General features: G+C 28.9%; 1 protein-coding gene across 7 annotated transcripts; it reads left to right on the top strand.

Annotated features, from left to right (window-relative positions):
• The first annotated feature begins 814 nt into the window (after positions 1–814).
• Positions 815–3804, top strand: LOC105107656 (zinc finger protein NUTCRACKER-like). 7 transcript variants are annotated; one of them, XM_011001661.1, is made up of 5 exons: positions 815–1122; positions 1219–1618; positions 1710–1857; positions 1888–2014; positions 2487–3804. In XM_011001661.1, exons 1-5 carry the CDS (start codon positions 981–983, stop codon positions 3275–3277), a joined length of 1608 nt encoding a protein of 535 aa, XP_010999963.1. In that variant the 5' UTR covers positions 815–980; the 3' UTR covers positions 3278–3804. The 7 variants fall into 7 exon arrangements, with proteins under 7 accessions (XP_010999963.1, XP_010999966.1, XP_010999962.1 ...); XM_011001664.1 differs by having other exon boundaries at positions 1710–1858; positions 1913–2014; XM_011001660.1 differs by having other exon boundaries at positions 1710–1860; positions 1891–2014.
• Positions 3805–14721: the final 10917 nt, after the last annotated feature.

The following is a 14721-nucleotide window of genomic DNA, read 5'->3' as shown; positions in this document are numbered from 1 at the left end:
ATTCAATAATGAAATAAACCCCTAAATAATATTTAATACTCTAAGAAAAATTCAAATTAAAAATAATTATCTTAAATCAAATAAATAAAATAGAATCGAATAATAATAAAAAAGTCATCATGTTAAAATTCCTTTATATATCCTGAATCTCTAACTTTTTTATATTTTTTTGTAAATTTAAGTCTTGATTTCAAATATATCTTTTTTTTTATTTAAATGAATTATAAAGCCTACGATACATGATTGAAAAGTTTCAGATGTGTAGCTTTTATTACAACTTTAATCAAAGTAAAATTCGACCGATAACTCTAAATATGTCCCAAATAGTATAAGGATTTATTTGACATATTTGATAATTTTAGTTTACTGACTTTGATCCTCTAAAATATTATATTCCCTAACTTCGTTTAACCTGAAAATTTAGCACAATATATTTTCATACATTTAATGTTTTCTTGTAAAATTTCAGCTTTATCCAATATATGGTTTGAAAGATATGCTCAATCTCACAAAACTAGTCATACATTTTAGATCAATTTTGAACTTGACTTGGTTCATATTATAAATTTAATAAACTTATAAAATCAATATAAGTTTATTGATTTTGTATAAATTAAGGCTAATTTTACTAGTTTTGAGTTTTTTAATCTGATTTAGAATGTATATATTATATACATGTTAATTTGTAAAATCACAAGATTTTAAAATTTAACTCGTGATTTTGACAATAATATCTTAAGAGATATAACTTAATTGGTTAGAATTTATTTTATAAAAATTAGTAGTTCGAATCTCATAAACTGTACTTGTAAAAAAGAGTTCCATTGACTGGTAGCTGAGAGAGAGAGAGAGAGAAAAAAGAAAAACCAAACCCTAGAAAGTAGAAAAAGAGAAACTTGTCTCTCTTTCAAATTCTTAACAAGTTATAAATGCTATAGATTTTTGCCTTAGTGTTTTTTTGGGGGTTTCAAGTAGGAATCATGCCTGTTGATTTAGATAGTTCCCCAGCTGCTTCTGGTGAAGCTAGTGTCTCTTCCTCTGGTTACCAACCACCTCAACAACAAACACCGTCCAAGACAGTTGCTATCGCTAAGAAAAAACGCAACCTCCCTGGAATGCCAGGTAAAGAAAGGACCTTGAAGCTTTATCAGTTTTGGGTTAATTAAAGTTAATTGATTTCTGTTTTTTGTTTTGTTTTTTTTTTTTTATAATTTCTAGTAGATCCAGAAGCAGAGGTGATAGCCTTATCGCCAAAGACCCTTTTAGCTACAAATCGATTTGTATGTGAAATATGCAACAAAGGGTTTCAAAGAGACCAAAACTTGCAACTTCATCGACGAGGACATAATCTACCATGGAAATTAAGGCAAAGATCAAGTAAAGAAGTGAAGAAGAGAGTTTATGTATGTCCAGAACCAACTTGTGTACACCATGATCCATCAAGAGCTCTTGGCGATCTTACAGGAATAAAGAAGCATTTTTGCAGAAAACATGGGGAAAAGAAGTGGAAATGCGATAAGTGTTCGAAGAAGTATGCTGTTCAGTCGGACTGGAAGGCTCACTCAAAGATTTGTGGTACTAGAGAGTATAAATGTGATTGTGGTACCCTGTTTTCAAGGTAATATTCGCATCAAATCTTTGTTCTTGATGTGATTTTTGGTGGGTTTGTTTGGATTTTGAAGTTTTGTTGTTTTGGTTGGTTTATGAAGGAGGGATAGCTTTATTACACACAGAGCATTTTGTGATGCATTGGCGGACGAGAGTGCTAGAGCGCAAACTCAGACTCCGAACCCAAACCCAAATCATAATCCGGAATCTGACCCGAAAGTGCAAGTTGATTCATCTCCAACACCAGCACCACTACCACCACCGCAAGTTGATTCATCTCCAGCACCAGCACCATTACCTCCACCAGTGGCCCCAGATTTAGGTCCCGGTCTGAGTCAGGCTCCACCAGGGCTAGCTCAGTCAGCTGGGATGACACCATCTCCAGTCTTGGCAATTCAGAGTCCAGGTAAAAAAAATTGGAGCTAAATTTGGAAACTTTCAAATATTCTGTAACTTTTGTCGGTTTTGGGGGTTTGTTCTAATCAAACAAGAAAATCCTTGTGTTGTTTGTTGTCATCTCTGTTTGTCGTTCTTTATATCTTGGAGTTTAGTAGTTTTTTGTCTTTTACTGATGTTTGTTGTTAAGTTAAACGGCACTGAATAGATTTGTAGCGCTAAGAAAGAAAGAAAAATAAGGTATTGAATTTTGTTTTGAGATTCAGCTTGTGCAATCTCTGGCAAAGAACTCAAGTGATTCAAAAGCTAAAAAGGACAGAGATATGGGTTTAGTTTAGATAAAGGGAACAATTATTGACTCTTTGCCTTTTCTTCTAAAGTTCTTCATAAAGAAAGGCTTTACTTTCCATGTTTGTATGCAAGTGCCCCCCATTTAATGTCTTCTTTATTTCCTTTAATCATTTCAATTTGACATAATGCAGGGTTTCCAGATAATCCTACACAAATGATAGAAGAAGCACCGGCAGGGGCACCTATGCCGGCCACAGTAACTGCTGGGTTCAATGGAAGCTGCAGCAGTAGCACTAGCTCAAGCAGCAATGGCAGCAGCACCAGTAGCGTGTTTGCTAGTTTATTTGCTTCCTCAACTGCTTCAGGAAGCTTGCAAACACCTCAGACTCCTGCTTTTACTGATCTAATCCATGCAATGGCCCATCCTGATCGCCCAACAGACCTTGCTCCATCATCTTCAGCTGAACCTATTTCTCTGTGTCTCTCCACTCATCATGGGTCATCAATTTTTGGCACCGCAGGGCAAGAACGTAGGCAATATGCACCACCACCACAACCAGCTATTTCCGCTACTGCACTGTTACAGAAAGCTGCTCAAATGGGAGCTGCCGCTACAAATGCATCATTGCTTCGTGGGCTTGGGATTGTGTCATCTTCTTCATCATCTGCCCAGCAAGACAATACACAATGGGGTCATAGGCAAATGGAGCCTGAAAATGCCTCACATGCTGCAGGGCTTGGACTTGGCCGGCCTTGTGATGGAGGTTCTGGATTGAATGAATTGATGATGGGAACTCCTTCCATATTTGGGCCGAAGCATGCCACTCTTGATTTTCTTGAACTTGGGATGGCTGCTGGTGGGAACCCTAGTGGTGGTCTATCAGCACTCATTACATCTATTGGTGGTGGTCTTGATGTGGCTGCAGCAGCAGCTTCTTTTGGAGGAGGAGAGTTTGCTGGCAAAGACATAGGAAGGAGCTGATGACATTTTAAAGTAAGGAACTATACTTCTCCATTTTACTTGGGGAATTAAGTTGAATTTGTACAGAGTTTTGTCTCAGGGCAACTGATTTTTCTCGAGGAAGTATGAAAAGATAAAATCTTGCGGAAGACATAGCTCTAATGGAGGCGAGGATCAACCCATCATTAATTGTTTTGCTGCCTTGGTGTGGATATTTGGCCAAGAATTAAGGGACCCATGGCTTCCTGATTAATGTAATTTAAGGCGGGGGTTGAGAATTTGAGCCGTAGCTTTGTTTTTAGCAGTAAACTTTGGGATACATTTATCCATCCAGTACTCTAAATTTATTGCTAGAAAACATAATAAAACAGGTGCAATTTCAAAATTTGATTAGCAGCTGCGCCCTTGGGATGATGAACGGTACGAATTTGTGGCTGCGACGTGGAATTAGTCATCTTGCAGCCGATGATGAAAGTAGCATAGGATGTATTTTGTAGTTGTGTTGTGTTAAGATCTCGCTTCTGTATATGAAAATCTTGTCTTGAAGTCATTGTGTATTTGGAACTTACTGTAAGTTTCATCTTTATGACTAGGCATTGATGGTGGTCTATGATGGTCAAAACTTTCATAGCTAGACATTGAAGTTGGTATTGTGTTTGGCAATGGTTTTTGGAAGAGTTTTTGTAAAAATTTAAATTTTATTTATTTGTTTTTGTTTTAAATTAATATTTTTTAATGTTTTATGTTATTGTGTTGATATTAAAAATAATTTTTTTAAAATAAAAATATTTTAATATATTTTAAATTTAAAAAATAACTATTATTATATTTTAAAATACACGAATAAGCAAAACTGTTAAATGAAATGGTAATACACAAACATTTTAATACATATAAAAGTAAAACAGCTTAATGAAACTAGACGTGATTATCTGAATTATGATGTACTCTTATATATATATATAAAAAATCAATTTAAAATTAAATACGATTATAAAAAAATCAAACACTATACGTTAATTCTCATTTTTATGGTTTGGTTTTAACCTTCTTTAAATCCTTTTCTTTTCCAAAAGTCATAAAGGAATGAGTAAAATGGATGAAAAATTACAACCCATAGCATAAATATCTTGAGAAGAGAAAGGGAAAACAAGATGGTCATGAGCAATTATAGAACTATTGTGATATTTTAATGAAGTTTAAAATATTTAAATATAACTTATTTCTATTGCTAGACTTATGTTTTTTGGTAAAGTGTTTTGAATTGAGCTGATTTTCTAGTTTTAGTGGCAATCTTTTCTTTTCTTTTTTCTCTTTAGTGATCGGATTCATTATTTGGTTAATTCTAGGATTTCAAGCACTAAAAGCCAATACACAGGCTGACAAATACATGAACATCACATGATAAGAAACCAAAAGCCCATCTCATATTTATTACATAAATAAGCACATAATTCATATTTGGGATTGCTTTGTACATTTTTTTCATGGCATCGAGAGAAGCTATTTAGAAGAGACAAATTAATAATATGGCTTTTTAAATAGTATAAATATATATCATTCTTTCATAAATGCACTCTAATAAAAAACAAATTATTTTGTAAAGCTAATTGTTTTTTAATATATTTAATATTGATACAATTATTTATTAACAATAACCAACTAATATAATTCCACTCAAAATCTTTTTTTTTAGCATAAAAAAATATATTAAACAAACTTTTAGCTCTTTTGACCAGTATATCATAATAACTTTTTTGACCAACATTTAGGAATAGCTTTTCAACTTAGAGCAACTCCCAAGGTTATGCTAAATATAAAGCCTGGAATAAAAATAAAATATTATTTTGACTCTTTCATGTTTATTGTATATGCCTCAAAGAAAGTCTTAAATAAAAAATCAAAAAATATATATTTTTTTAAAATATTATTCTTAAATATCTCTCAAAAAAATCAAAATCAACAAAATGAGATCAATAAAAAAATAAATCAATCAAATACAGCCATATAGAAAACAATGACATCAAACTCATTGAAGAAAAAATAAAGCACTTGTTTCTTTCACTTCAATATAATTGGCTTTTCAAATAACTTTTTTTGTATTAGAGTATACATAATAAAAAAATCATATTTATATTATTTAAAATACTATTTTATCAATTTAGCTCTTCAAAATAGAATTTTCCTTTATAGATCTATTTTGGCTCTTCAATATAGCTTTTCTATTAAAGCTATAAAAATGAGGGATGAAAGCAAAAAGATTTTGTCTTATTTTTTTAGCTTTTGTTTTAGCTCTTTTTCTTGAAGATGCCCTTAGTTGATTAAGTATCGTTTAATCAATATTAGAGACTGAATTTATTTATTAACATTTCACAATACATAGCACGATGACCTTGTTGTAGTTATTAAACTTGTTATAGTGGGTTAATTTGGTAATTTGTCAACTTAAAACCTGGCATAAATCAAGTCTTCTTTCGAATTAAAATGCATATTAACTCGAACAAACTCAAGTTACCTAACAAGTCAATTTATAACTCATTTTCGGTTTGATCTTGCTAACCTAAAACCAAGATCGTAGGCCGGGCTAGATCTCAAATTAAATATAATATTTATAGCTCTAATTAAAATGGTTAGGTTAGATCTCAAATTGAATCCAATATTTATAGCTCTAATTAGACAATAAGGCCTTAATATTCTTAAATTGTTTAAAAGTTCACCAAACTAGAAAATCTTTGAGCTTGGATGCACAAACTTGTCTTATCTATTAAGCTAGCTTTAAATTCGATTTTATTAGTCAAATGTTTTTTTCTTACTTTAAAAGAAAATTTATCATTAAACTAAACATTTATATATAATTGGTGTTTACATATATCTTTTTTTTAAGTTTATAGTTAGAGATTTTTTTATTCTAAGTATCTTAGTTTAATGAAATGTTGTTCCCTCAACTTATCCAAAACATTTTCAAAGAAAAATTTATACATTTTTTGGATTTATGCTTTGTGTGGATAAAAGTGATTGTTAGTTATTTAAAATTTTTGGTTACACACATCATTACTTCTTCAATCCAGTAAAATTGCCAAGATTTTCTCATAAGATTAGGAATGATAATGAGTATTCCTGGATCATGTTTCTTTATATTCATATTTAACCTGTTACTCATCAGGTAAAAAAATTAATTATTCATATTTTATTCATCGAGTCTTAGGTATCCATGTGTATATACATTGTTTGACAATTTTATACACACACACATAAAAGTATGTATGACACATAATGTAGTGTGGATAAAAGTTAGGGTTCTCAAACTCTAAGGTTACAAACCTAAGTTATAGAGAAATTTAGAGAAAACTCTCTAATATTTTATTAAAAGTCTAAATAATCTACATCTCAAAATAAACTAGATATCCCTGTTTATATTAGTCCTTAAATCCTTTACATAAAATAATTCATAATTAAAACTAAAATTCTTTATAAAAAATGATTCATAATTAAAACTTACCTAACTAATATAATTCATTTACCATTAGAATTCCTAAATAGTAAAATACTAATTAAATTAAAACTCCTAATCCAAGTACAAAACAAATCATTAAAATAAAAAAATATCAACTTCAGGCTTTATACCATATGCTTATGAGTTTCTTCGTGAGCTTTTTTTCAGGTTTGGCCTTATCTATCTTCTATAAATGCAATTGTAACACATTGCATGTCATTCATCTTTACTTGTGAAAGACTTGACGTCGAGTCACCTTCAAGCTCTGGATATAAAGGCTAATTATTATAGAAAGGATAAATATCTAGCACATTAAAAGTTTTGGAAATACTCATATTATCAGGTATATCAATAACATAAGCATTGTTAGTAATTTTTTTTAATGATAGTATAAGGACAATATTTCTTCACTCGTAGCTTGCTATACGACCCCACAAAAAATCTTTTTTCATGAAAGAACACTTTAGCATGATGATGTCTATCAATAGCTTCCTTGTATTCGGTATTGGTCTTCATCAACTTTTGCTTCATATCCTCTATAGTAGCTATGCATCCATGACTATTTTCTCAACAACAAGACTAAACCCAACACCCTTCTGAACTGACATAAGATCTAACACATGCTTAGGGTACTATAGATACACAATCTTGAATGATGATTTACTCATGGCACTGTGTCTAGCATTGTTGTATAAAGATTTTTCTTTTACAAGGGCATAATCCTACTATTTCAGTTTGCCAACATAAATGTTTCTTATTAGGTTTCCAAGTGTTTTATCCAGCGACTCTATTTGTCTATTTGTTTGAGGATGTGTTGTACTATTGAAATATAATAAAGAGTGATACATTTTCCATCGTGTACATCAAAAGTGATTAAAACACTAATTGCCCTGATCAGAAGTGATGGTCTTTGGCACCTCATGTAAATGAATCAATTCTCAAGAGAAAAGTCAAGCAATAAAAGACACGTCATTTATAATTTTACATAGAATAAAATATGTCATCTTTAAGAGAACCTATCAACTATAATAAATATAAAATCCACTCCCTTTTATATACAAGGTAATTCCAATACAAAATCCATATAAAAGCCTTCTAATATTTCTTTAGGAATAAGCAAAACCATATATAGACTTGTATTCTATTCTTATCCCTTGATATTTTGACAAATATAATATTGTTGCACAAACTTACCAAATAAATATAATATTTCTGGTCAAACTTACCAATATTATATTTTCAAGTGAGGCCAATGATACATGTCAATTCTAGTATTAATAGTCTTTTATAGCCCTAAGTGACTAGTCAAGCCTTCTTCATGCAAATCCCAAATCACCTTTTTCTATCATAAAGACCAAGAAATACAAAATTGATTACTCTTTATAAAATTTCCATCATGAATGTGAAAGTCATCAATAGGCATATTATGACACTTTTTCCACACCTCACCAAAATCCTCATATATTCATACAACTCTTTTAAATGCTCTGATACTAATTGATGTGGCAAATAACATTGGTAGAAGCTAGGGTTTCAAGCCCTAAGATTATAAACCTAAACTATAGAGAAATTTAAAGAAAACTCTCTAGTATTTATAAAATCTGAATGATAATCTAAATCCTTAGAGTAACTAGAAAAGTTGTTATTCTACTTGAAGCATCAACTTTATTTTGAATTCTAGCCTTATACAGAATTCTGGTTAGGAATTGTTGTAAGTAAGGGACCCATCTTACATTCATATCATTACTTATTCTTCTTTAATTATGTAAATATTTTAGCACCTTATGATCAGAATATAACATAAAAACCTTATCAATCATATAATACTCTTACTTTTAAACAGTTTCAAAAAATAACATAAAAATCTTTGTCGCTTGTGAACCACTTCAACCTAATATCACTTAACTTCTCATTAAAAAATGGCACAGGTCTCTTCTTTTTGGATAGAACTCCATTTATCCTGATACCACAAGCATCATATTCTATCTCAAATAATTTTTTAAAATTTAAGAGTGTCAAAACTAAAGCATTGCTTACTTTTTCTTTGATAAAAACAAAGCCTTTTTATGCCTTTTCTCCCTATTCAAAAATTTTTTTCTTCATGCATTTAGTAATTAGTGCCATAATATTATTGAAATTTCATATGAATCACTAATAAAAAATAGTTAACACATGAAAAACATGGACCTCACTAATTATTTTAGGGGTTAGCCAATCTCTAATGGCTCGAACCTTCTCCTCATTAGCATGTATGTCATTTGTACTAATAATAAAGCTTAAAAATAATAACTTATCAGTCATAAGACTACACTTCTTTATATTCACATATAATTTATTTTCTAGTAGTACCTCAATTACTTTCCTTAAGTGTCCTACATGCCCAGTCTCTGATCTACTATAAATAAGAATATCATTATAATAAACAACTATAGATTTATTTATAAAAAGACATAAAATCTAATCCATCACTCTCATGAAAGTGTTTGGAACATTAGACAACTTAAAATATATAACCAACTACTTATACAATTTCTTATTTATCTTAAAAGTTGTCTTTCACTTATCATTTGGATGAATCTGAATTTAATGGTAACCACTTTTCAAGTCAATCTTTGTAAATATTGATGTCCCATATAACTAATCAAGAAATCAAAAATAAAATAAAATAAAATTATCCCATGGTTATTTTATTGATGACATAACTATCCACACATATACAACAACTGTCATCCTTATTTACGCATTAGCATCATATCTTTTGACTCCAATATTTTTCATGTGTGACATCACTATATAGTTTTGTTCGTCAATATAATTTCACTTAGTATGATGGCCTATTTCTTTTCTTTTCTTCAATATGTGTTTTCGGTAATAAAAAAAAAGGATAATCACCCCTTTTCATTTCTTTCCTCCCTTACACTTTTCTAATTACATTTGGCCTTCAGGTCTTAATTATCAATTAAAACACATTTATTTATCTACACTATCCAATTTCCATCTTTTTTTTTATTTACCAAAACAATAAACAAATCTATAATTATGAAATTCTCTTTAGTATTTCATCACAACTCATCACATAAAAGTTATTTTAGCTATTTTTGAACTATTAACTAACAAAATATAATTTAGTCATATTCCCCCTCTTAAATTTCTATTTCACTGGACAACCTTTCATAATGGACCATGGATTTTCTTAATTCAAATAAACATTTTAGACCTTCATTCGGATTTAATATACATTAGTGTCTCATTTTCACCCAAGCTTTTCGTATCTTTACTCTTAGTTCAATTTGACCCATCCATACACATGAAATTCCATCTTAATTTCTTTACCATGATTCATCATATTCAATTATATTCAACCCATATTCAAACAACTAACATATTTATATAAAATTGCTTACAAATTTCTATAAATTTATATCAACTACTCAATTTTCTTAGAAAACAACATATGGTCGGCCCTGCTCCCATCAAGAACACGAGGTTTTCCTTTTCATTCCTTTAATATTTTGAGTTATTCCTACTCTATTCCATCATAATTATATTAATTCATACCAATTTCACATTTCCTCCAATGCCCATCCAAGAACCCTAAAATAAAATTTGTTGAGTTTTAATAGTATTTTATTTAATTCTCATTCTAACTTTTTTAATCAAGTTTGTAACATCTTACCTATTGAAATTATGAACTTTGAATGCTTTCCTATAGAATTTTTATCAACACTCCTTCTTCATCCTTTAATTTCCTTCATTTCTCTCTTTAAACCCTTACTTTCTTTCACATAATCCTCTCCTTCGAATGCTTAGATTAGGTGTAATTTCTCCCAAAAACTACCTACCCCACGTTATTCTTTTACTTTTTTAAAAGAGAATCACACCATTTTTTCAAGAGAAATGAGCAAAAAATGAAGCTCTTTCTCCTTTTAATGGTTGGTGGAATGAATAGTAATCATGAAGGAAGAATATTTATTTGTTAACCATTTGTTAACCATAATGCCATTATTATAAGTATATGACCAATTTATGTATTTTTACCTCGAAATTTGTACTCTCAGAAGGTCTTTTTAAACTTTAATTGACCTAAAATATTAACCCAAGATAGAACAATATGTCAGGAGACTCATTATAAAATGTTAACCTGATTCAACGATTAGATTAAAAGTTATGTATGATAGCGTAAAACTGATCAGTAGGTGTTTTATGCATAAATCTAAATTTTCTTGTTCAATCCTTACATAAATTGCATTAATTATTCCACTAAATCCTTGGTATCATTTTTTTATTTCAAAATATATTTATTTTGATTTTTTCTTTATTCTTTTATCCGCTAAAACTCTTTATCAGTTTTGCCAACATTGTGAATTTTAACCTAAAATTTGTATATCTCTTTTTAACTTCCTCAATACCTTTAAATTTATTTTTATAGATCATCCTCTCCATTACCCATCATCATCATCATCATCATCATTATTTCTTTTTATCATGAGTTTTCTTTAATTGCTAACGGTCTTATTATCTTAGACTTGATGTCCATATAGGGGTTTACAAAATCTATCAAACTTATCACTATTTGTAGCCCTTTCATTCATTAGTATCTCATATTTCAATGCCATATTTCTTACCTTAAGGAGTGTAAACAAAATATGTATTCCAATTTCATCTTAGTTTGTTGGCTTTAACCCTTTCATAAACCTAACAACATGCTGATTCTCCGTCTCCTAGAGCCTGACATGTTTTGACAGTCTTTGAAATTCAGTAATATATCTATTGATAGATTTATCACCTCGTGTAAAATCTTGATATCATTGAAACAAATACTCGTCGTAATCAAGAGAAAGGGATCTCTCATGTAATAACTATCTCATATATATATATATATATATATAACATAATAGGTTGTCTCTCTTTTCTTAATTGTGTTAATGTTTGATGTTTTCATTAGGAAAAAGATTCACCTTTTTAGGTTATATGTGACTAGGTTGACCTTTTTCTCTTTCAAGAAACTTGAATACTCCTTAACCTTATCATATATAGTGACCTAATCAAGGAATTTTTTTATGTTCACATCTCTATTAAGTACATAAATTTTTATCTTGATATCATATGTTTTTTTGTAGTGATTTGTCTTGGAATGCTAAGGCCCTATGACCTCCATCAAATTTGACTCCACCAACACCCTCCACTTAGATAACTTAGATAAGTGGTTGCCTTGGTGGATTTTCAGGAATCTAGGGTTAGGCATGCCTCGAGATAAGTCTCTAGAAAAATTTCTCTTTTATTCACGATTTATATTTGCATCACCTATTAATCGATTTAGACTTGTTATGGCTTGTTCCAATTAATCCATTATCTATACCCGAGCTTGCGCCAAATAATCTAATTTTTTCTTTGAAGCTCGCATAACACCCCTGAGGGTCTTCACTCCTGCATCACAGAGCAGGTTACTATCATCTCCATCCATCAAAGAGATCAACTTGCTCTAATACCAATTGACATGATGTATAAAAGCTTGTGCTCGCAGGCCCTAAGGTCACACACTTAAGCTATAGAAAAATTTAGAAACAACTCTTTAATGTTTTATTAAAAGTCTGAATAGCTTGCATCTCAAAATAAATTACACATCCTTATTTATATTAGTCCTAAAATCGTTTATATGAAATGATTACTAATTAAAACTAAAATATTTTTATAGAAAATGATAAATTCATCTAGTATTGGAATTTATAAATAGTAAAATACTAGTTAAATTAAAAGTCATAAGCTAAGTATAAAATAAATAATTTAAATCTAAAATTAACTTGAAAAATAATTAAAATAAAAAAAAAAAACAACTTGAGGTTTCATATACAATGCTCCCAAGTTTCTATGCAGGTTTCTTTCTAAACTTCACCTTATCTATTTAATTCATAAATATAATTGTATCACGATTCACGTTTATATATATATAAATATAAAATAAGATTCGTAACGAGTTCAAGGTTGGATTTTACAATATACATATTGTATTGTTTGCCATGACGATTTCTAATGAAGGTGATGCTTGATCGTTGATCCAGCTATGACAATTAATTTACAGATATTAACATGGATATGAAATGCGGTCGGTCCTCAGATGTTAAGTCGCCATTGATGCTTCTTGCTTTAATATTTGCTGGACAGGACAGCTTGCTTTAATATTTGCTGGATAGGACAGCATTAAATCCAGCTATCGTTTTGTCCCTTTGTTATTGGCCCCTTCCTTTGAAAAATGCTTTCGCTTATCAAAATACTGTGGATTGATTAACTTGGTGATTTGGTGTCCCTTAAAGAATATATGTTTTGTGGACACGGCCGCCATAAATTAACATTACCTCTTCAATCTTAGCAAGAATTTGGTTCTTAAATAGTTAATAACTAGTTTATTTCCTGCAATATGCTTGACTAACAAAAAATAAAACTTACAAAAGGAATATTTGTGGAATTTTTTTTATATTGTCATCAAGTCCAATTCAATAAGTCAAATTTAAAAACTTCAGACTCTACTAAATCTAATATTTAAATTAAATTATATAAAAATTATTTTAATGTGATGTAATCAATTTAATAAGTTAAAAAAAAGTAATTGAATGATAAAAATAAAGATTAAATACACATGTTTAAAGATAATATAAATAACTGATATAGAGTGGTTTGATTTAAAAATATAAAAATGAATATATATATATATATATATATAGCCAGATTCTAAATGATTAAATTACATGTTATTTAAATATTGTTTTTTTAAATGGCTTACGCGCAGAGGCTTAAGCTTTACTAAGCTTTGGTTCAAAGGTCTAGGCATATTGGGTACCTGGGTTAAGCCCACAAGGCTAGACGAGTTTTCCCCCCCTTTTTTATACACTATTTTCTTTGCTTTAATATTTTGATTTTTTATAGGTTTTTGAAGTTTCTTATTTTTCTTATTTTATGTTTTATATGCTTTTTTTATAAATGTTTTTTGGTGATTTGTGGAACATTTTAATAAAAAAAATATGATATATAAGAGAAAATGTGAATATATAAAGACTAAGAAGTTAAAATTTTTTTTTTTATAAAAAAATTATTGATTCTATTTTTGAATTGCTAAAAAGGACTTATTTTTTGTTTTCTAAAAATAACTATAACAAAATACACAATCTGATAATATATATGTACAACCAAATTACTAATTATATATATATATATATATATATTTAAATAGTTAAAATATAATTATTTTTTCAAAAATAATTTTAAAATATATTAATCAATATATTAACTACTGTATGAGCAAAATATTGATTAAGGCATCACCTAATTAATTTATATACTACAATGACTAATTAAATAGTTTCAAGGAATTATAAAAATTAAGATATAAATAAATCTTATAACCATATTAATTCATATAAAAAACAAAATTTCACCCAATTGCTATTTGTATAATGTATTATGATATATAATTTATAATTAATTTCATTTTGTTTTTATTGACGAGCTTAGATTGAACTTTGTTCTTCCCTTTTTCCTCAAATTTCATCTTTAGCATTGTTTTTTTAATTATTTTTTTAATTTTATTATTTAATATTTATTTGATTTTAATTAATTAATTTATATATCATATAACTATTTTTTTAAAATGTTTAGTTTGAACTTTGTTTCCCCTTTTCCTCCCATTTCATCTTTAACATTTTTTTTTATTAAATTTTGTTTTTTTAAATTATGTTATTCAATATTTATTTGATTTTAAATTGATTTTTATATTTATTTATCATATAAATAAATTAAAAAAACATTTATTGATCTTTAATAATCTAAGTCAATAATTTAAATTAATCTAATATATTATCATTTCAATATTTATTTTTAAATATAATTTTAAAATACTTTAAGTTAATAAATCTTTTGGTTTGTTTATAATATAGTATGGGAGGTAGCATAGCGCCAATTTAACATGGAGTTGTGGCTT

This window comes from Populus euphratica, unplaced genomic scaffold (genome assembly GCF_000495115.2).
Source record: "Populus euphratica unplaced genomic scaffold, PopEup_1.0 scaffold165.1, whole genome shotgun sequence".
Taxonomy (NCBI): domain Eukaryota; kingdom Viridiplantae; phylum Streptophyta; class Magnoliopsida; order Malpighiales; family Salicaceae; genus Populus; species Populus euphratica.
The sequence above is the reverse complement of the archived record's forward strand: the minus strand, read 5'-3'. Positions and strand labels throughout refer to the sequence as shown.

Bases quoted from the DNA above. Each gene is read 5' to 3' on its own strand.
- LOC105107656 (XM_011001658.1), top strand. From the start codon at position 981: ATGCCTGTTGATTTAGATAGTTCCCCAGCTGCTTCTGGTGAAGCTAGT. The intron at 1,619-1,709 runs GTAATATTCGCA...TGGTTTATGAAG, and splicing joins TGTGGTACCCTGTTTTCAAG to GAGGGATAGCTTTATTACAC. The intron at 2,015-2,486 runs GTAAAAAAAATT...GACATAATGCAG, and splicing joins CTTGGCAATTCAGAGTCCAG to GGTTTCCAGATAATCCTACA.